The 15,424-nt window shown below is 46.5% G+C and overlaps 2 protein-coding genes across 8 annotated transcripts in view; both read left to right on the forward strand.

Annotated features, from left to right (window-relative positions):
• LOC127597287 (uncharacterized) overlaps nucleotides 1–15,216 on the forward strand; it is a 339,203-nt gene extending 323,987 nt beyond the window's left edge. For 2 of the 3 annotated variants that reach the window (XM_052060261.1, XM_052060244.1), the window contains one exon: nucleotides 13,737–15,216. In XM_052060261.1, coding sequence (XP_051916221.1) covers nucleotides 13,737–14,135 — 399 coding nt within the window. In that variant the 3' untranslated portion in view covers nucleotides 14,136–15,216. Of the gene's footprint in view, nucleotides 1–13,558 lie in introns of all 3 variants that reach the window. The other variant, XM_052060253.1, reaches the window with a different exon arrangement.
• Nucleotides 1–15,424, forward strand: part of glrbb (glycine receptor, beta b) — a 172,884-nt gene that overhangs the window by 35,324 nt on the left and 122,136 nt on the right. For 2 of the 5 annotated variants that reach the window (XM_052059845.1, XM_052059854.1), the window contains 2 exons: nucleotides 360–661; nucleotides 5,507–8,071. In XM_052059845.1, coding sequence (XP_051915805.1) covers nucleotides 360–661; nucleotides 5,507–5,803 — 599 coding nt within the window. In that variant the 3' untranslated portion in view covers nucleotides 5,804–8,071. Of the gene's footprint in view, nucleotides 1–359; nucleotides 662–5,506; nucleotides 8,072–15,424 lie in introns of those variants that run through there. The other 3 variants (XR_007961572.1, XR_007961585.1, XM_052059861.1) reach the window with 3 other exon arrangements.

Genomic DNA, 15,424 nt, shown 5'->3' on the forward strand with positions numbered 1-15,424 from the left:
TTTGAGTTGATCACGCTAGTTGTGATCTTAAACTGAGACAATGATTGTTATTTAATTCCTTTTTATGCTGTTATCTCTGTGTTTCATACATGTGTTAATGTTTCATGTAAGGGTTTGGGTTTCAAATGAGGTTTGAAGACGGAGTTAATATTTCAATGAGGGTTTAAACCAGGTTTAGGGTTTCAATCTAGATTAGGTTTTCAAATGAGGGTTTCAAGTCTGGATTAGGGTTTCAAATAAAAAAAATTTCCAAGTCTGGGTTCGGGTTTTAAGTAAAGGATAACGTTTTCAAATGAGATTTTCAAAGCAAAAGTCACCACCTAAGCGCGACATCCCGTGTTGTGTTTCCCCACCCGTAGGCATCCTGTCGGTGCTGTCGCTGTCGTCCGAGTGCACGTCCCTGGCTTCGGAGCTTCCCAAGGTGTCGTACGTGAAGGCCATCGACATCTGGCTGATCGCCTGCCTGCTGTTCGGCTTTGCCTCGCTGGTGGAGTACGCCGTGGTGCAGGTCATGCTCAACAGCCCCAAGCGCATCGAGGCCGAGAAGGCCAAGATGGCGTCCAAGGAGAAAGCGGCGGGGAAGGGCGCCGCCAATGTCGCCGCAAGGAACAACACCGTCAATGGCACCGGGGGGACGCCGCTCCATGTCAGCACCTTGCATGTCAGTGCATCCTGCGAACACCCGATCGCACGACGCTGTTACGTGGGCCAAGTAGGAATTCAAATGCAAAACAGGCGAGAGCCCATCAACAAAATCCCTGCGTATGTCAGGATTCAAGTGTGAGCCGCACAGGTCTTCCTGCTATCCAATTGACTGTCATTCTAAGCAAAGTTAGTGTCTGGAATTAATGTTCCAGCCAGGTCTAAGGTTTGTTATTTCAAATGAACTCCTAGGGGTGAGTTAAGGTTTCAAATTTCGGTTTTAAGCGAAGATTAGCCGTTTCTTCCTCAAGTTTGTAAGGTGAAGATAAATTTTAAATTGGGGTTTCAAGACAGGGTAAGGTTTTCAAAGTAGGATTTAAGTACATGGTAGAATTTCAAGTTAGGTTTTCAAGACAGGGTTACTTCTGAAGTAGGGTTTTAAATGATGTAACTGCTCAAAGCAGAAGCTGTGTGGATACCTAATCGTAATAAAATATCAATCAAATAAATGCATAAAAATAAAATGAATTTTATCTGGATTTATCCATCCATCCATCCATCCATCATCTACCGCTTATCCGGGGCCGGGTCGCGGGGGCAACAGCTTTAGCAGGGAAGCCCAGACTTCCCTCTCCCTAGCTACTTCTTCCAGCTCTCCCCGGGGGATCCCGAGTCGTTCCCAGGCAAGCTGGGTGACATAGTCTCTCCAGCGTGTCCTGGGTCTTCCTCTGGGTCTCCTCCCGGTGGGACATGACCGGAACACCTCACCGGGGAGGCGCTCAGGAGGCATCCGAATCAGATGCCCAAGCCACCTCATCTGGCTCCTCTCGATGTTGAGGAGAAGCGGCTCGACTCTGAGCCCCTCCCGGATGACCGAGCTTCTCACCTTATCTCTAAGGGAGAGCCCGGACACCCTACGGAGAAAACTCATTTCGGCCGCTTGTATCCGGGATCTCGTTCTTTCGGTCATCTATGGTCAGCTCGTGACCATAGATGAGGGTTGGAACGTAGATCGACCGGTAAATTGAGAGCTTCGCCCTTTGGCTCAGCTCCTTCTTCACCACGACAGACTGATATAACGTCCGCATCACAGCAGACGCTGCACCGATCCGCCTGTCGATCTCCCGCTCCCTCCTGCCCCCACTCGTGAACAAGACCCCAAGATACTTGAACTCCTCCACTTGGGGTAAGATCTCCTCCCCGACCCGGAGGGGGCACTCCACCCTTTTCCGACTGAGGACCATGGTTTCAGATTTGGAGGTGCTGATTTTCATCCCAACCGCTTCACACTCGGCTGCGAAACGCTCCAGTGAGAGTTGGAGAGCCCCGTTTGAAGGAGCCAACAGCACCACATCATCTGCAAAAAGCAGGGATGCAATACTGAGGCCCCCAAAACGGACCCCCTCAACGCTTCGGCTGCGCCTAGAAATTCTGTCCATAAAGGTTATGAACAGAATCGGCGACAAAGGGCACCCTTGGCAGAGTGCTACCTCCACTGGAAACGATTCCGACTTACTGCCGGCAATGCGAACCAAACTCTGACATTGGTGGTATAGTGACCGAACAGCCCGTATCAGGGGGTTCGGTACCCCTTACCCACGAAGCGCCCCCCACAGAACTCCCCGAGGGACACGGTCAAACGCCTTCTCCAAGTCCACAAAACACATGTAGACTGGTTGGGCGAATTCCCACATACCCTCAAGGACCCTGCTAAGGTTGTAGAGCTGGTCCACTGTTCCACGGCCGGGACGAAAACCACACTGCTCCTCCTCAATCTGAGGCTCGACTTCCTGACGGACCCTCCTCTCCAGCACCCCTGAATAGACCTTACCAGGGAGGCTGAGGAGTGTGATCCCTCTGTACTTGGAACACACCCTCCGGTCCCCCTTTTTAAAAAGAGGGACTACCACCCCGGTCTGCCAATCCAGAGGCACTCTCCCTGTTGTCCACGCGATGTTGCAGAGGCTTGTCAACCAGGACAGCCCCACAACATCCAGAGCCTTGAGGAACTCCGGGCGGATCTCATCCACCCCTGGGGCCTTGCCACCGAGGAGCTTTTTAACCACATCGGTGACTTCAACCACAGAGATAGGAGAGCCCACCTCAGAGTCCCAAGGCTCTGCTTCCTCCAAGGAAGGCGTGTTGGTGGAGTTGAGGAGGTCTTCGAAGTACTCTGCCCACCGGTTCACAACGTCCCGAGTCGAAGTCGGCAGCGCCCCATCCCCACTGTACACAGTGTTAGTGGTGCACTGCTTCCCCCTCCTGAGACGTCGGATGGTGGACCAGAATTTCCTCGAAGCCGTCCGGAAGTCGGCTTCCATGGCCTCACCGAACTCTTCCCACGCTCGGGTTTTTGCCTCGGCGACCACCGAAGCCGCGGCCCGCTTGGCCAATCGATACCCGTCAGCTGCCTCTGGGGTCCCACAGGCCATAAAGGCTCGATAGGACTCCTTCTTCAGCTTGACGGCATCCCTTACTGCTGGTGTCCACCAGCGAGTACGGGGGTTGCCGCCACGACAGGCACCAACCACCTTACGGCCACAACTCAGATTGGCCGCCTCAACAATAGAGGCACGGAACATGGTCCACTCGGGCTCAATGTCCCCCGCCTCCCCCGGAACATGGGAAAAGCTCTGTCGGAGGTGGCAGTTGAAACTCCTTCTGACAGGGGATTCCGCCAGACGCTCCCAACAAACCCTCACAATACGTTTGGGTCTGCCAGGACGGACCGGCATCTTCCCCCACCATCGGAGCCTACTCACCACCAGGTGGTGATCAGTTGACAGCTCCGCCCCTCTCTTCACCCAAGTGTCCAGAACATGTGGCCGCAAATCCGATGATACAACAACAAAGTCGATCATCGAACTGCGGCCTAGGGTGTCCTGGTGCCAAGTGCACATATGGACACTCTTATGTTTGAACAAGGTGTTCGTTATGGACAATCCGTGACGAGCGCAGAAGTCCAATAACAAAACACCACTCGGGTTCTGATCGGGGGGGCCGTTCCTCCCAATCACGCCCCTCCAGGTCTCACTGTCATTGCCCACGTGAGCATTGAAGTCCCCCAGCAGAACAAGGGAGTCCCCAGCAGGAGTACTCTCCAGCACACCCTCCAGGGACTCCAAAAAGGGTGGGTATGCTGAGCTGCTGTTTGGTGCATATGCACAAACAACAGTCAGGACCCGTCCACCCACCCGAAGGCGGAGGGAGGCAACCCTCTCGTCTACCGGTGTGAACCCCAATGTACAGGCACTGAGCCGGGGGGCAATGAGTATGCCCACACCTGCTCTGCGCCTCTCACCGTGAGCAACTCCAGAGTGGAAGAGAGTCCAACCCCTCTCGAGAGAACTGGTACCAGAACCCAGGCTGTGTGTGGAGGCAAGTCCGACTATATCCAGTCGGAAATTCTCTGCCTAACACACCAGCTCGGGCTCCTTTCCTGCCAGAGAGGTGACATTCCATGTCCCAAGAGCTAGCTTCTGCAGCCGAGGATCGGACCGCCAGGGTCCCCGCCTTTGGCTGCCGCCCAGCTCACATTGCACCCGACCCCTTTGGCCCCTCTCATGGGTGGTGAGCCCATGGGAAGGGGGACCCACGTTGCCTCTTCGGGCTGTGCCCGGCCGGGCCCCATGGGTGTAGGCCCGGCCACCAGGGGCTTGCCAACGAGCCCCACCTCCAGGCCTGGCTCCAGAGGGGGGCCCCGGTGACCCGCGTCTGGGCAAGGGAAATAGAGATCCATTTATCGTAATCATCATTGGGGTCTTTGAGCCGTGCTTTGTCTGGCCCCTCACCTAGAACCTGTTTGCCATGGCATAAAGCCCCAGACAACTTGGCTTCTAGGATCATTGGGACACACAAACCCCTCCACCACGGTAAGGTGACGACTCACTGGAAAGACGTTTATAAATGTATCAAATTAGAAAAAAAACAATTAATGAAAATGGATATGGAATAAAATTAGAATGGAAACACTTTAAACCAAATATAATTTCACATAAGTAAAAATAAACTACAGCATTAAATTGACTTAAAAATAAATAAAATTGCATAACAAATTAAAATGATGTCAAGAAAAAAATGGCATGCATAATAATGAAAAATGTCTGGAAAATGCATTAAAATAAAAGTCTCAAGAAATGTAATCAAATGAATGCCCTGAAAATTAATTGAAAGTAAAATACACAACAAATTCATGACAAAAATTATTTCCAAATAAAATCAAAAATACAATGTAAATATAAATGAAAAAATAATGAAACCAAAAAGCTGAAAAATACATTTTAAAATGCAAAACAATTGTTGCATACAAATATAATCTAAAAATATTCAATTGCGTAAAGGTAATTTTTTTAATGCATTAAAAATATTAATAAATGAAATCAAATAGAACTCTAACTATATATCAGTGAAGCCTTCCTTTTAACTGATTAGCCAATTCTAAATAGAAGTACTTTCTTGAAGACTTGGCTAAAATCTCCCTGCTGTACATGAATGAGCACACGTAGATGGCCAACTTGGGACTCAAACCCTGTCTAAAAGTCACAGGTGGAAAAATTCAAACTCGACTGTTATGCCAATTTGGCCATGTGGAGGAGGCTTGAGGAGATACATTCATTGTGACAAATGTGAATTTATTTTCCTCAATATTGCCAATTGGGATTTAATTTGTGATTATTTTTTCCTCAAGATTGTCTTGCCATATATTTTTGAATGAAGTCAAGCAGGAGTCAAATTAATTATGATATTACAATAATCAATATCAAATATATTTTAATAGTTGCCTTTACGATTTGAAAATAATAGCCCACTGCAGTTCTCAGTGGTTGATTCGTTAACGGACGTTGACATCAGTGTATGGTTACAGGTGGCGGAGACGCGCTGCAAGAAGGTGTGCACATCCAAGTCGGACCTGCGCACCAACGACTTCAGCATCGTGGGCTCACTGCCGCGGGACTTTGAGCTGTCGAACTTTGACTGCTATGGCAAGCCCATCGACACGACCATCAGCGACGGCAAATCGCAGCCCAAGAATAAGAAGAAGCCGCCACCCCCCAAGCCCGTCATCCCGTCGGCTGCTAAGCGTGTGGACCTGTACGCCAGGGCCCTCTTCCCCTTCTCCTTTCTCTTCTTTAATGTCATCTACTGGTCCTGTTACTTGTGATTACAGACACTCCGATCACCCTTCTCGACCCGCCTTCCCCCCCTCGCCTGACCAAAAACAAAAACAAAAAAAGTCTGTTCTTCCCGTAATCCCACCCATACAGAACTAAAACTACTGTTTAAAATCTATTTATCTTATCTAAATGTTATTTATCATCACTGCTGATGATTTAGTCAATGACTTTGCCAAATGCACACTTCTATAAAAAGAGCTTATATCAGGGGTGGGCAAACTAAGCCTCGGGGTCACATATGGGGCATGCAAATTTTTAAAATTTGGCCCACCAATTATGGGAAATAGTAACAGCAATACATTTTGTTATGTCACAGCCTTACTCCAAACATGAGTGTTGTTTTTTTTTTTTTTTGCCCTGGAAATTTATATAAATTGTTAAAAAAACAACAAAAACTGTCAATGCTATAGAAAGGTTGAGACATTTTTTCAAGTACAATAAACACAAAATGAGAGTAAATGAAACAATTTGAGATGAACACGAACCAGCTTTATAGTTTTTTATTTTATTTTTGGTTTATTCATCTTATCTGCGCCCATCTGTTTTTGAATATGGACCTTGAGCAAAAATGTTTGTCCACCCCTGCCGTATATATATGTATACAATATATATAAATATATCATATATACATACATATATATTAGAGCTATCAAACGATTAAAATATGTAATCAAATTAAAAACGCTACTGCCATAATTAAATGAACTAAAAATTAATCGTGATTACTCATGCATTTTTTTATCATTTTTGAATTTCCTTTTATATTTTCTGTCCTATTTTCCCCCCATTTTATTGCTCTCATCAACATGGAATCATGAATCCGTTTTCTATGTGCAAAATGCAAATATTGACTGAAATAACAATTTCGATTTTCAATTTTACATGAAAATTGTTCACTTGGAGCAGTTATTCACACATAATCTCTCACACAATATTACTGTCCATCAACACAACTGTCACACAACAGCTGCTTTAACGGCTCTTTTTATGGAATCAAAACAGCAATATAAAATTATAATGTGCACATCTAAGGTCAACGAGTTCTCAGCCTGTAGTGGATTTAAGCCATGGTAGCACACTTCGTTTTTCTCAAGTTTGCTTTGACTACACTTGGTTAGATGACACGGGAGACGTTTTATTTTCAGTATGGTCGTTCCGACTGCACCACTGAACTCTGGACGTGCGTAAGCGCACCGTCGCTGTCAGACGAACACAGAGAATCTCCACCCCCATTATTTATATGGACATGGAACACGGGAACCTTCCACACAAAATAGTTCCAAACAGGTAAAAATCGCGTCAGTGGCATACATCGAACTGAACAGAATGCCTGCTCTTTATTCACTAGAGTCTCATCAACCTAGTCTCTTATTTCTCTCCCGAAACAGTGTCTTCTCCCGCTTGGTGTAACTTGGCCTTCTCCACTACGTACAATTTCTGTTCATAGCTTGTAATGGAGGCTCTCGCTGGCAATCCGTAGTGGAGTCGTTAGACGCAATGCGAATGTCGAGCTGTGGACATTGTTGACAGGCTTGCATGCAGGAGCCATACATTTAGCTATGGCTTCAGCAAATTTGTTCTTTATCATGTCATCCATTTTCTTCACTTTGAAATGATCCATAGCCGTCTGTCTTAGACGAGGGGGCGGAGTACTCGCGTCAGCTGTGTGCTTGGCCATTAAGTGGTATTTCAGATTCGACGTGCTATGATGATAGCTCAGTTTACGACTGCAAAACATACAGGTAACTTTGGTCATGTCAGTGGAACAATCTTGCAACTTTTTAAAAGTAAACATTCCATTCATAAACTCTCTAAGTAAACGTTTTCGTTTGTTTTTTCTGGTTTATTTATACGGCAACGTAACATCCGCTGTGACGTGTGCCACGTTAATCTCGCGAGAAAAATTTTAATCCCATTAAAATTAATTTAAACTGACAGCTCTAATATATATATATACACACACACACACATAGTTCTAATTATCATGAGCTTATTTCTTTGATTTTTCAACTTGCCAAGCGGAACGTTCCGTTGTCACGTTGCATGTTTTTTAAAGCCGGGAAACGCGTGCATGTACGAACATATAAATATAATATCTAAGTAAGCATTTTAAATGACATTTTTTGGGTGGGGGTTTTCCCTAATATTTTTCCTCTTGAGTGACAGGCCCCCCGCCGCCGCTCCACTGTGATGTTTTCCACCTGTGTATGCAGGTTGTAAGCAAAAGCTCAATAAAAAGATGACTTTTAATGTAACGTGATGCACACCGAAAGCTGTTGGGATGCTAATCATTGATGTGACTCCGAAAAGGAGATGAATTGAAGTTTATCCCTCAGCTGAAAGCAGCTCCCAGGTGTCTTCGTGACATTTTCACAGTCTATTTACATCAAAACATCTCTTCTTTCAGCCTGGAGTATTTTTCCGACACTGGCCTTGGTGTGGGGCATTTGCATGATCTCCCCGTGCATGTGTGGGTTTTCTCCGGGTACTCCGGTTTCAAAACATGCATGGCAGGGTAATGGAATATTCTAAATTGTCCTTAGGTGTGAAGGTGAGTGCAAATTGTTGCCCTGCGATTGGCTGGCAACCAGTTCAGGGTGTACCCTGCCTACTGCCCGATGACGGCTAGGATAGGCTCAAGTGCGTCCGCAATGCCCGTGAGGAGAAGCGGATTAGAAAATGGATAGATGGATGGGTTGATGCAGTCTGAAGATGTGCCAAACTCCGACAGTGTTTTAATGACAGTTTACTTTTTAGAGATGGCTGCCGAGCTTCAAGGCAATCTAAATCTTAAACAATCAATTTATTAAGCAATTGTAAAAGCGGGGGGGGGGGGGGGGGGGGTGTCGACTGTTGAGTACATGAGTTCTTAAAAAAGATTGGATAGGTTGTTCCATCTTCGGATTTGGTTATCAGTTATCTTCCTGATTGTGTAAAGCCCAACTGTAATGCTGACTTCGCAATGTTGCAAGCAGATAGAGGCTCCATTTAAGAACTGCTGTTGTAGGATGACCCATGTAACAGACACTGACATGCTTTTATGCTTCTCCATTGGACCCATGTGTGCGCGCACGTCCTTCTCTTGTATCCTAGCGCGCTAACCTATATCACACAGGGCGAGCACTAATGCGACACGACCTCTCACCAGGCCGCCACCCTGCAGGAGGCCAGGATGCAGGCCGTGGTAGGCAGCAGGTCAGCTAACGTCTCAAGCCATAATGAGTAGTAGCAGTACAGTACAAAAAGCAATAAGCACTTGGATTTACATGAAGACAAAGTAGGGCCTTTTTTGAATTTCACTTTCTTGACTTTTTCTTCATTCCTATTTCCGTTCATCAAACCTGTCTTTCATTTCCTCTCCCTTTTTAAGTTTCCTTTCTCTTTGATTTTAGTTTTTTCTTGTTCAGTCTTTTAACTTTTTATTTTCTTTTTTATCTTCATTACCCATTTACTTGGTCCTTAGCATTTTTCTTTTCTTTCCAGTATTTTTCACCTTTCCATCATCCCTTTTCAAACATTTTTTCCTGTATCAACCTTGATCAAATTTTATTTTTCTTTTCATTTCTGGCTTGTTTGCTTTTTAGTTATCTAAAGTCTGATTCAATTTTTTGTTTTTTTTCTCCCTCTTTTTGCGGGAGACTTTTTTTAAAGGTACTTGTTTTTTCATCATCATCAATGTTTTTCCTATTTTTTATGGTATTTGGTATGGTATATATATATATATATATATATATATATATAGATAGATATATATATATATTGTTGAAGGCAGCAGTTAACTGATAACCAAATCCGAAGATGGAACAACTTCAACAATAATCTCATCCAGGTCATCCAATCACTCTACACAAATTCAAGTAGTGCAGTTCTCATTAACAACACTATGGGAGAACTTTTTAAAACATCGATCGGTGTCCGCCAAGGATGTCTTCTGTCCCCTGTCCTATTCAATGTCTTTCTGGAAAACATCATGGACGAGGCCCTTGAAGAGTTCCACACCTCCATATCCATAGGAGGAAGACCCATCTGCAACCTCCGGTTCGCTGATGACATAGACCTTATGGGAAAAAGCGAAGCTGAACTCCAGGATCTTACCACCAGACTGGAAGAGGTAGCGAGGGCTTATGGCATGGAGATAAGTGCAGAGAAAAGCAAGATACTGGTCAATAGCCACAGTAAAACAACACCAACAAGCATCACATTGAACAGGCAAACCCTGGAAGTGGTTAAGGACTTCAAATACCTTGGGTCCTTTGTGAGTGAGGATGGCAGCTCCACAAAGGAGATTAAAGCAAGAATAGGCATCGCAATATCAGCCATGACAAGACTGGACAGAATTTGGAGGAGCAATACCATCAGCTTCACGGTGAAGGTCAGGCTGTACAAGTCCCTGGTACTCTCCACCTTACTATACGGCTGTGAGAGTTGGACACTCACAGCAGACACGGAACGCAGGATTCAGTCCTTTGAGAACAAGAGCTACAGAAGGATGCTCCATATATCTTATGGAGAACACCGGACAAATGACTATGTCAGACAGCTAGTCACCACCCTCGCTGGAGAACAGGACCCCGTACTGTCAACGGTAAAACGTCGCAAAATGGCCTGGTATGGCCACGTTACAAGGCATACCTCGCTATCCAAAACCATCCTACAGGGGACAGTGGAAGGGAAACGGAGAAGAGGCAGACCGAGAAAGTGCTGGATGGACAACATTAAGGAATGGACTAACTGCAGCTTCCAGACCCTGCTACGAACAGCTAAGGACCGAGAGTGCTGGAGATCCCTGACTGCCCAGACCTCCACCATGGCACCCCGACGGCCTCTTAGGCCATGGGATGAATAAGAAGAATAAGAATATATATATATATATATATATATATATATATATATATATATATATATATATATATATATATATATATATATGAGCGGCTGGATAGCTCAGTTGGTAAGGCATCGGTTTGGCATACGGGAGACGGTGATTCGAGCACATAACACCATCCAGTGTGGGTCCTTGGGCAAGATCTTTCACGCTAATGCCTACCTCATATAATGATGAGAGACAATAAAACGAATGACATGCCGGCTCAGACGTCAAACAAGGTCTGCGTCAGGTGCTGGGGAACCAGAGCACCTTGATGAAAAATGGGCTACTGGAACAAAGCGGAGATGGGCGAGATGCGATAACATGGCTCTGTTGGAATGCTACTACTCAAGCTACCCTAGTCAGAGGGGTTACATGCAGAGAATGTGGGCTAAATGGTTACTTTGAAACCCACAGTCACGGTTGACCGCGAAACAACTAGTAGCTCAGTGTTCCAACATCCACAAACGGCAACTGCTGTCACAACTTGAGATTGATGAGGTACAACGCAGGTTCCATGGTGAAGGGCCCCAGGCTGCCAGATCAGAGGAGGAGGTCATACAAGAGATTGGGAGGCAAGCCCCAATGAATGCAGATGATGAGATTGGGTGGCCAGCCCCAATGAATGAAATGCTGAGCGAGGCAGCAACTGACCTGAAAGCAAAGATCATGGCAAGAATGAAAGCTGGGCAACCTAGAAACCGATTACAACGGCTATGTGAAGTACCATCTGAAAGTCTCATAGAAAGTGTGAATGCAGCACTGAGGGCGATCCCTACCGTAACGATCACAGAAACCAATGAGCTGATATACGCTTCAGCATCAGTGATCCTGGAGACTCTGGGCTGTAAGAGCAACCATGGAAGCCATGAGATACGTTACCCACCATGGAAAAGACGGTTGGAGGCTAAGATCAAGGCGGCCCGGAAAGATGTAAGTCAATTGACGGAGGCCCAGAGAGGTGTGATGAAAAGGCCGATACCCGAGAGGTACATCCAGATGACCATACCTGAAGCACTCGAAACTGCCAAACAAAGGCTCCAAGCCTTGTCCAGTCGCCTAAAGCGGAACACGAAAGAGAATGAGGCCAGACGAATAAACAGGCTGTTCGCAACACAACCGGCGAAAGTGTACGCTCAGTGGCAGCGTCCTAACAACAGAGCTGACCCACCAAGACTAGAAACTGAAAGGTACTGGAAAGGCATATGGGAGAAGGAGGTTGCACATAACAGCAGTGCACAATGGCTGGTGACCCTGAGAGAGGAGCACAGCAACCTCCCTGAACAGAACCCAGTTACCATAACAGTGGCAGACATACAGGAAAGAGTCTCAGATATGAAGAACTGGACAGCACCAGGCCCGGACATGGTCCACACTTACTGGCTAAAGAAACTCACAGCACTCCATGAGCGCCTAGCAGTACAAATGAACCAGCTGCTGAGGGATGGGACTCACCCAGAATGGCTAACCAAAGGGTGAACGATCCTGATCATGAAGGATCCCTCGAAGGGTGCAGCCCCATCCAACTATCGGCCAATAACCTGTCTCTCCACAACATGGAAGCTCATGTCAGGCATCATTGCGGCTAAGATAAGTGGACACATGGATCAATACATGAACGAAGCACAGAAGGGCATTGGTAGAGATACCAGAGGAGCCAAACATCAGCTCCTGGTTGACAGAACAGTCGCACAAGACTGCAGGTCCCGACGTACCAACCTTGGATTGATTACAAGAAAGCCTATGACTCGATGCCACATACATGGATCACTGAATGCTTGGAGTTGTATAAGGTGAACAGGACCCTAAGAACCTTCGTTGCGAACTCGATGAGGATGTGGAAAACCACACTTGAAGCCAATGGCAAGCCACTTACCCAAGTGTCCATCAAATGTGGCATATACCAAGGTGATGCACTCTCCCCACTGCTGTTCTGCATAGGACTGAACCCCCTAAGCCAAGTAATCACCAAGACAGGCTTTGGATACCGCCTCAGAAATGGAGCTACAATCAGTCACCTCCTCTACATGGATGACATAAAGCTGTATGCTAAGAGCGAAAGGGACATAGATTCCCTGATCCACACAACCAGGATCTACAGCAGCGACATCGGGATGTCATTCGGGCTTGAGAAATGTAGTCGGATGGTGACTAAGAGAGGAAGGGTAGTCCGCACTGAAGGGGTCTCACTGCCTGAAGGAACAATAGCAGACATTGAGGACAGCTACAAGTACCTTGGTATACCACAAGCCAATGGCAACCTCGAACTGGCAACAAGGAAAGCGGCTACGGCCAAATACCTCCAGCGAGTGAGGCAAGTCCTAAGAAGCCAGCTCAATGGCAAGAATAAGACCCGGGCAATAAACAGCTATGCCCTGCCAGTGATCAGATACCCTGCAGGAATAATAAGGTGGCCAAAGGAAGAGATTCAGACCACGGACGTTAAGACCCGAAAGCTCCTAACCATGCATGGAGGGTTCCATCCCAAATCCAGCACCCTGAGACTGTACGCAAGCCGAAAGGAAGGAGGCCGGGGACTAGTGAGTGTGAGAACCACTGTCCAGGATGAAACATCCAAGCTCCATGAATACATCAAGGAGAAGGCTCCAACGGATGACGTACTCAGAGAATGTCTCAGACAATGGGGAACAGAAGATGAGGCGCTGGAAGAGGGACCATCATGGGAGGACAAGCCCCTACACGGGATGTACCACCGGACCATAACTGAAGTGGCTGATCTCAAGAAGTCCTATCAGTGGCTAGAGAGGGCTGGCCTGAAGGACAGCACAGAGGCACTCATCCTGGCTGCTCAGGAGCAGGCCTTGAGCACCAGAGCCGTCGAGGCCCAGATATACCACACCAGACAAGACCCAAGGTGTAGGTTGTGCAAAGAGGCACCTGAGACGATCCAACACATAACTGCAGGGTGTAAGATGCTGGCAGGGAAAGCCTACATGGAACGCCATAACCAGGTGGCTGGCATAGTCTATCGAAACATCTGTGCGGAGTATGGACTGGAAACCCCAAGGTCAAAATGGGAAACGCCTCCGAAGGTGGTGGAGAATGACAGAGCGAAGATCATGTGGGACTTCCAGATCCAGACTGACAAGATGGTAATGGCGAACCAACCGGATATCGTGATCATAGATAAAGGGCAGAGGAAAGCCGTTGTAGTGGATGTAGCGGTCCCAAGTGATGGAAACATCAGGAAGAAGGAACATGAGAAACTCGAGAAATACCAAGGGCTCAGAGAGGAGCTGGAGAGAGCCTGGAAGGTAAAGGTGACAGTCGTGCCTGTGGTGGTCGGAGCACTCGGGGCAGTGACCCCCAAACTAGATGAGTGGTTTCAACAGATCCCGGGAACAACATCAGACATCTCAGTCCAGAAATCTGCAGTGCTGGGAACAGCAAGGATACTGCGCAGAACCCTCAAGCTTCCTGGCCTCTGGTAGAGGACCCGAGCTGAATGAGGGATGGACACCACCCGAGTGGGGGTGAGACGAGGAATTTTTACATGCACACGCACACACACATAAAGAGAAGGGAGAGATATGTATGTATGTATCAGTGGCGGATGCTGGTCTGTCAAGGAGGGGAAGCTCAATTTTGGCCTACATCATAGAATATGTCAGTTTATTTATACGTGGATTCTACTCTCCGTTCCTTTTCAAGAAAATTATCTGTGACGCTGTCATACCAACGAGGCGTCTTTTCCAGCGACTTAACGAGTATCCTACAACGACAGTAACTACAATAAAACCTACCAGAAATAAAATGTGAATTCATCAGTAGTCGCTAAGATGATTAGAAGAAGTCTCCAGTTCAACTCAGAGCAGAATGAGAATTGAAAGATGCTCCCACGGATGACTACACAAAAAGATCGGTGATCGGCTCATTTCACTGCCAATCAAAAAGAGATTCAGCCTCAGACAGATCATCCAATCATCATGGAGAAAAGTTCAGCTTCGGGGCAGCCTATAAACGCCCACTGTCCATAGACTCCCAGAGACGCTGAGCGTCCGGTGGTCGGGACAAAACCATTTATCCAATGACTCGTCTCGTTTCAATGCACTGGAACAACCTACACTGAACTCTCTAGCGCTGTAGACGCTCAGCGTCCACACAGTTTATAGCACAGTGAAGCTGCGGGAATGAATGAGAAGAAATCCGCATCGTAACCAGTAATAAGAAGCTGATTCGGAACAAAAGTTGAGCGCGTTGTAGCACATATTTTGTCAATGACATGTACACACATATATTTGATCACTTATTTTTTGACATTTTAGGGGAAGCTGAGCTTCCCTTGCGGTCTTAGAGCAATCGCCTCTGGTATGTACTGTATATCTATGGTCGGCCCGGTGGTCCAGTGGTCGGCAACCTGCGGGCTCTGGAGCTTTTTCAAATATTCTTCAAAAAGGAAAATTTTTTTTTTTCTTTAATATGGTTTCTGTACGAGGACAAACATAATACAAACATTCTTAACATTTTCCAATGCTGTAAAAATTTCTAGAATAAATATTAAATTTCAACATTTCTTTCAAAGAAGATTTGCGTCATTGGCTGCAACACACATTTCTATTAGCAGGATGGGATGCCAGGTGGCTGTTGTTTAAAAAAAAGGTGTTTTCTGTACAATTCACCCAGGGTACTGGCAAAGAATGGGAATCCAGAGGGCCGAGAGAAGCTTTTTTAAATGGTGTACACGTTAGCTATAATAGTTAACACGCTGCAAAAGTGCGTT

This window comes from Hippocampus zosterae, chromosome 1 (assembly GCF_025434085.1).
Source record: "Hippocampus zosterae strain Florida chromosome 1, ASM2543408v3, whole genome shotgun sequence".
NCBI lineage: Eukaryota > Metazoa > Chordata > Actinopteri > Syngnathiformes > Syngnathidae > Hippocampus > Hippocampus zosterae.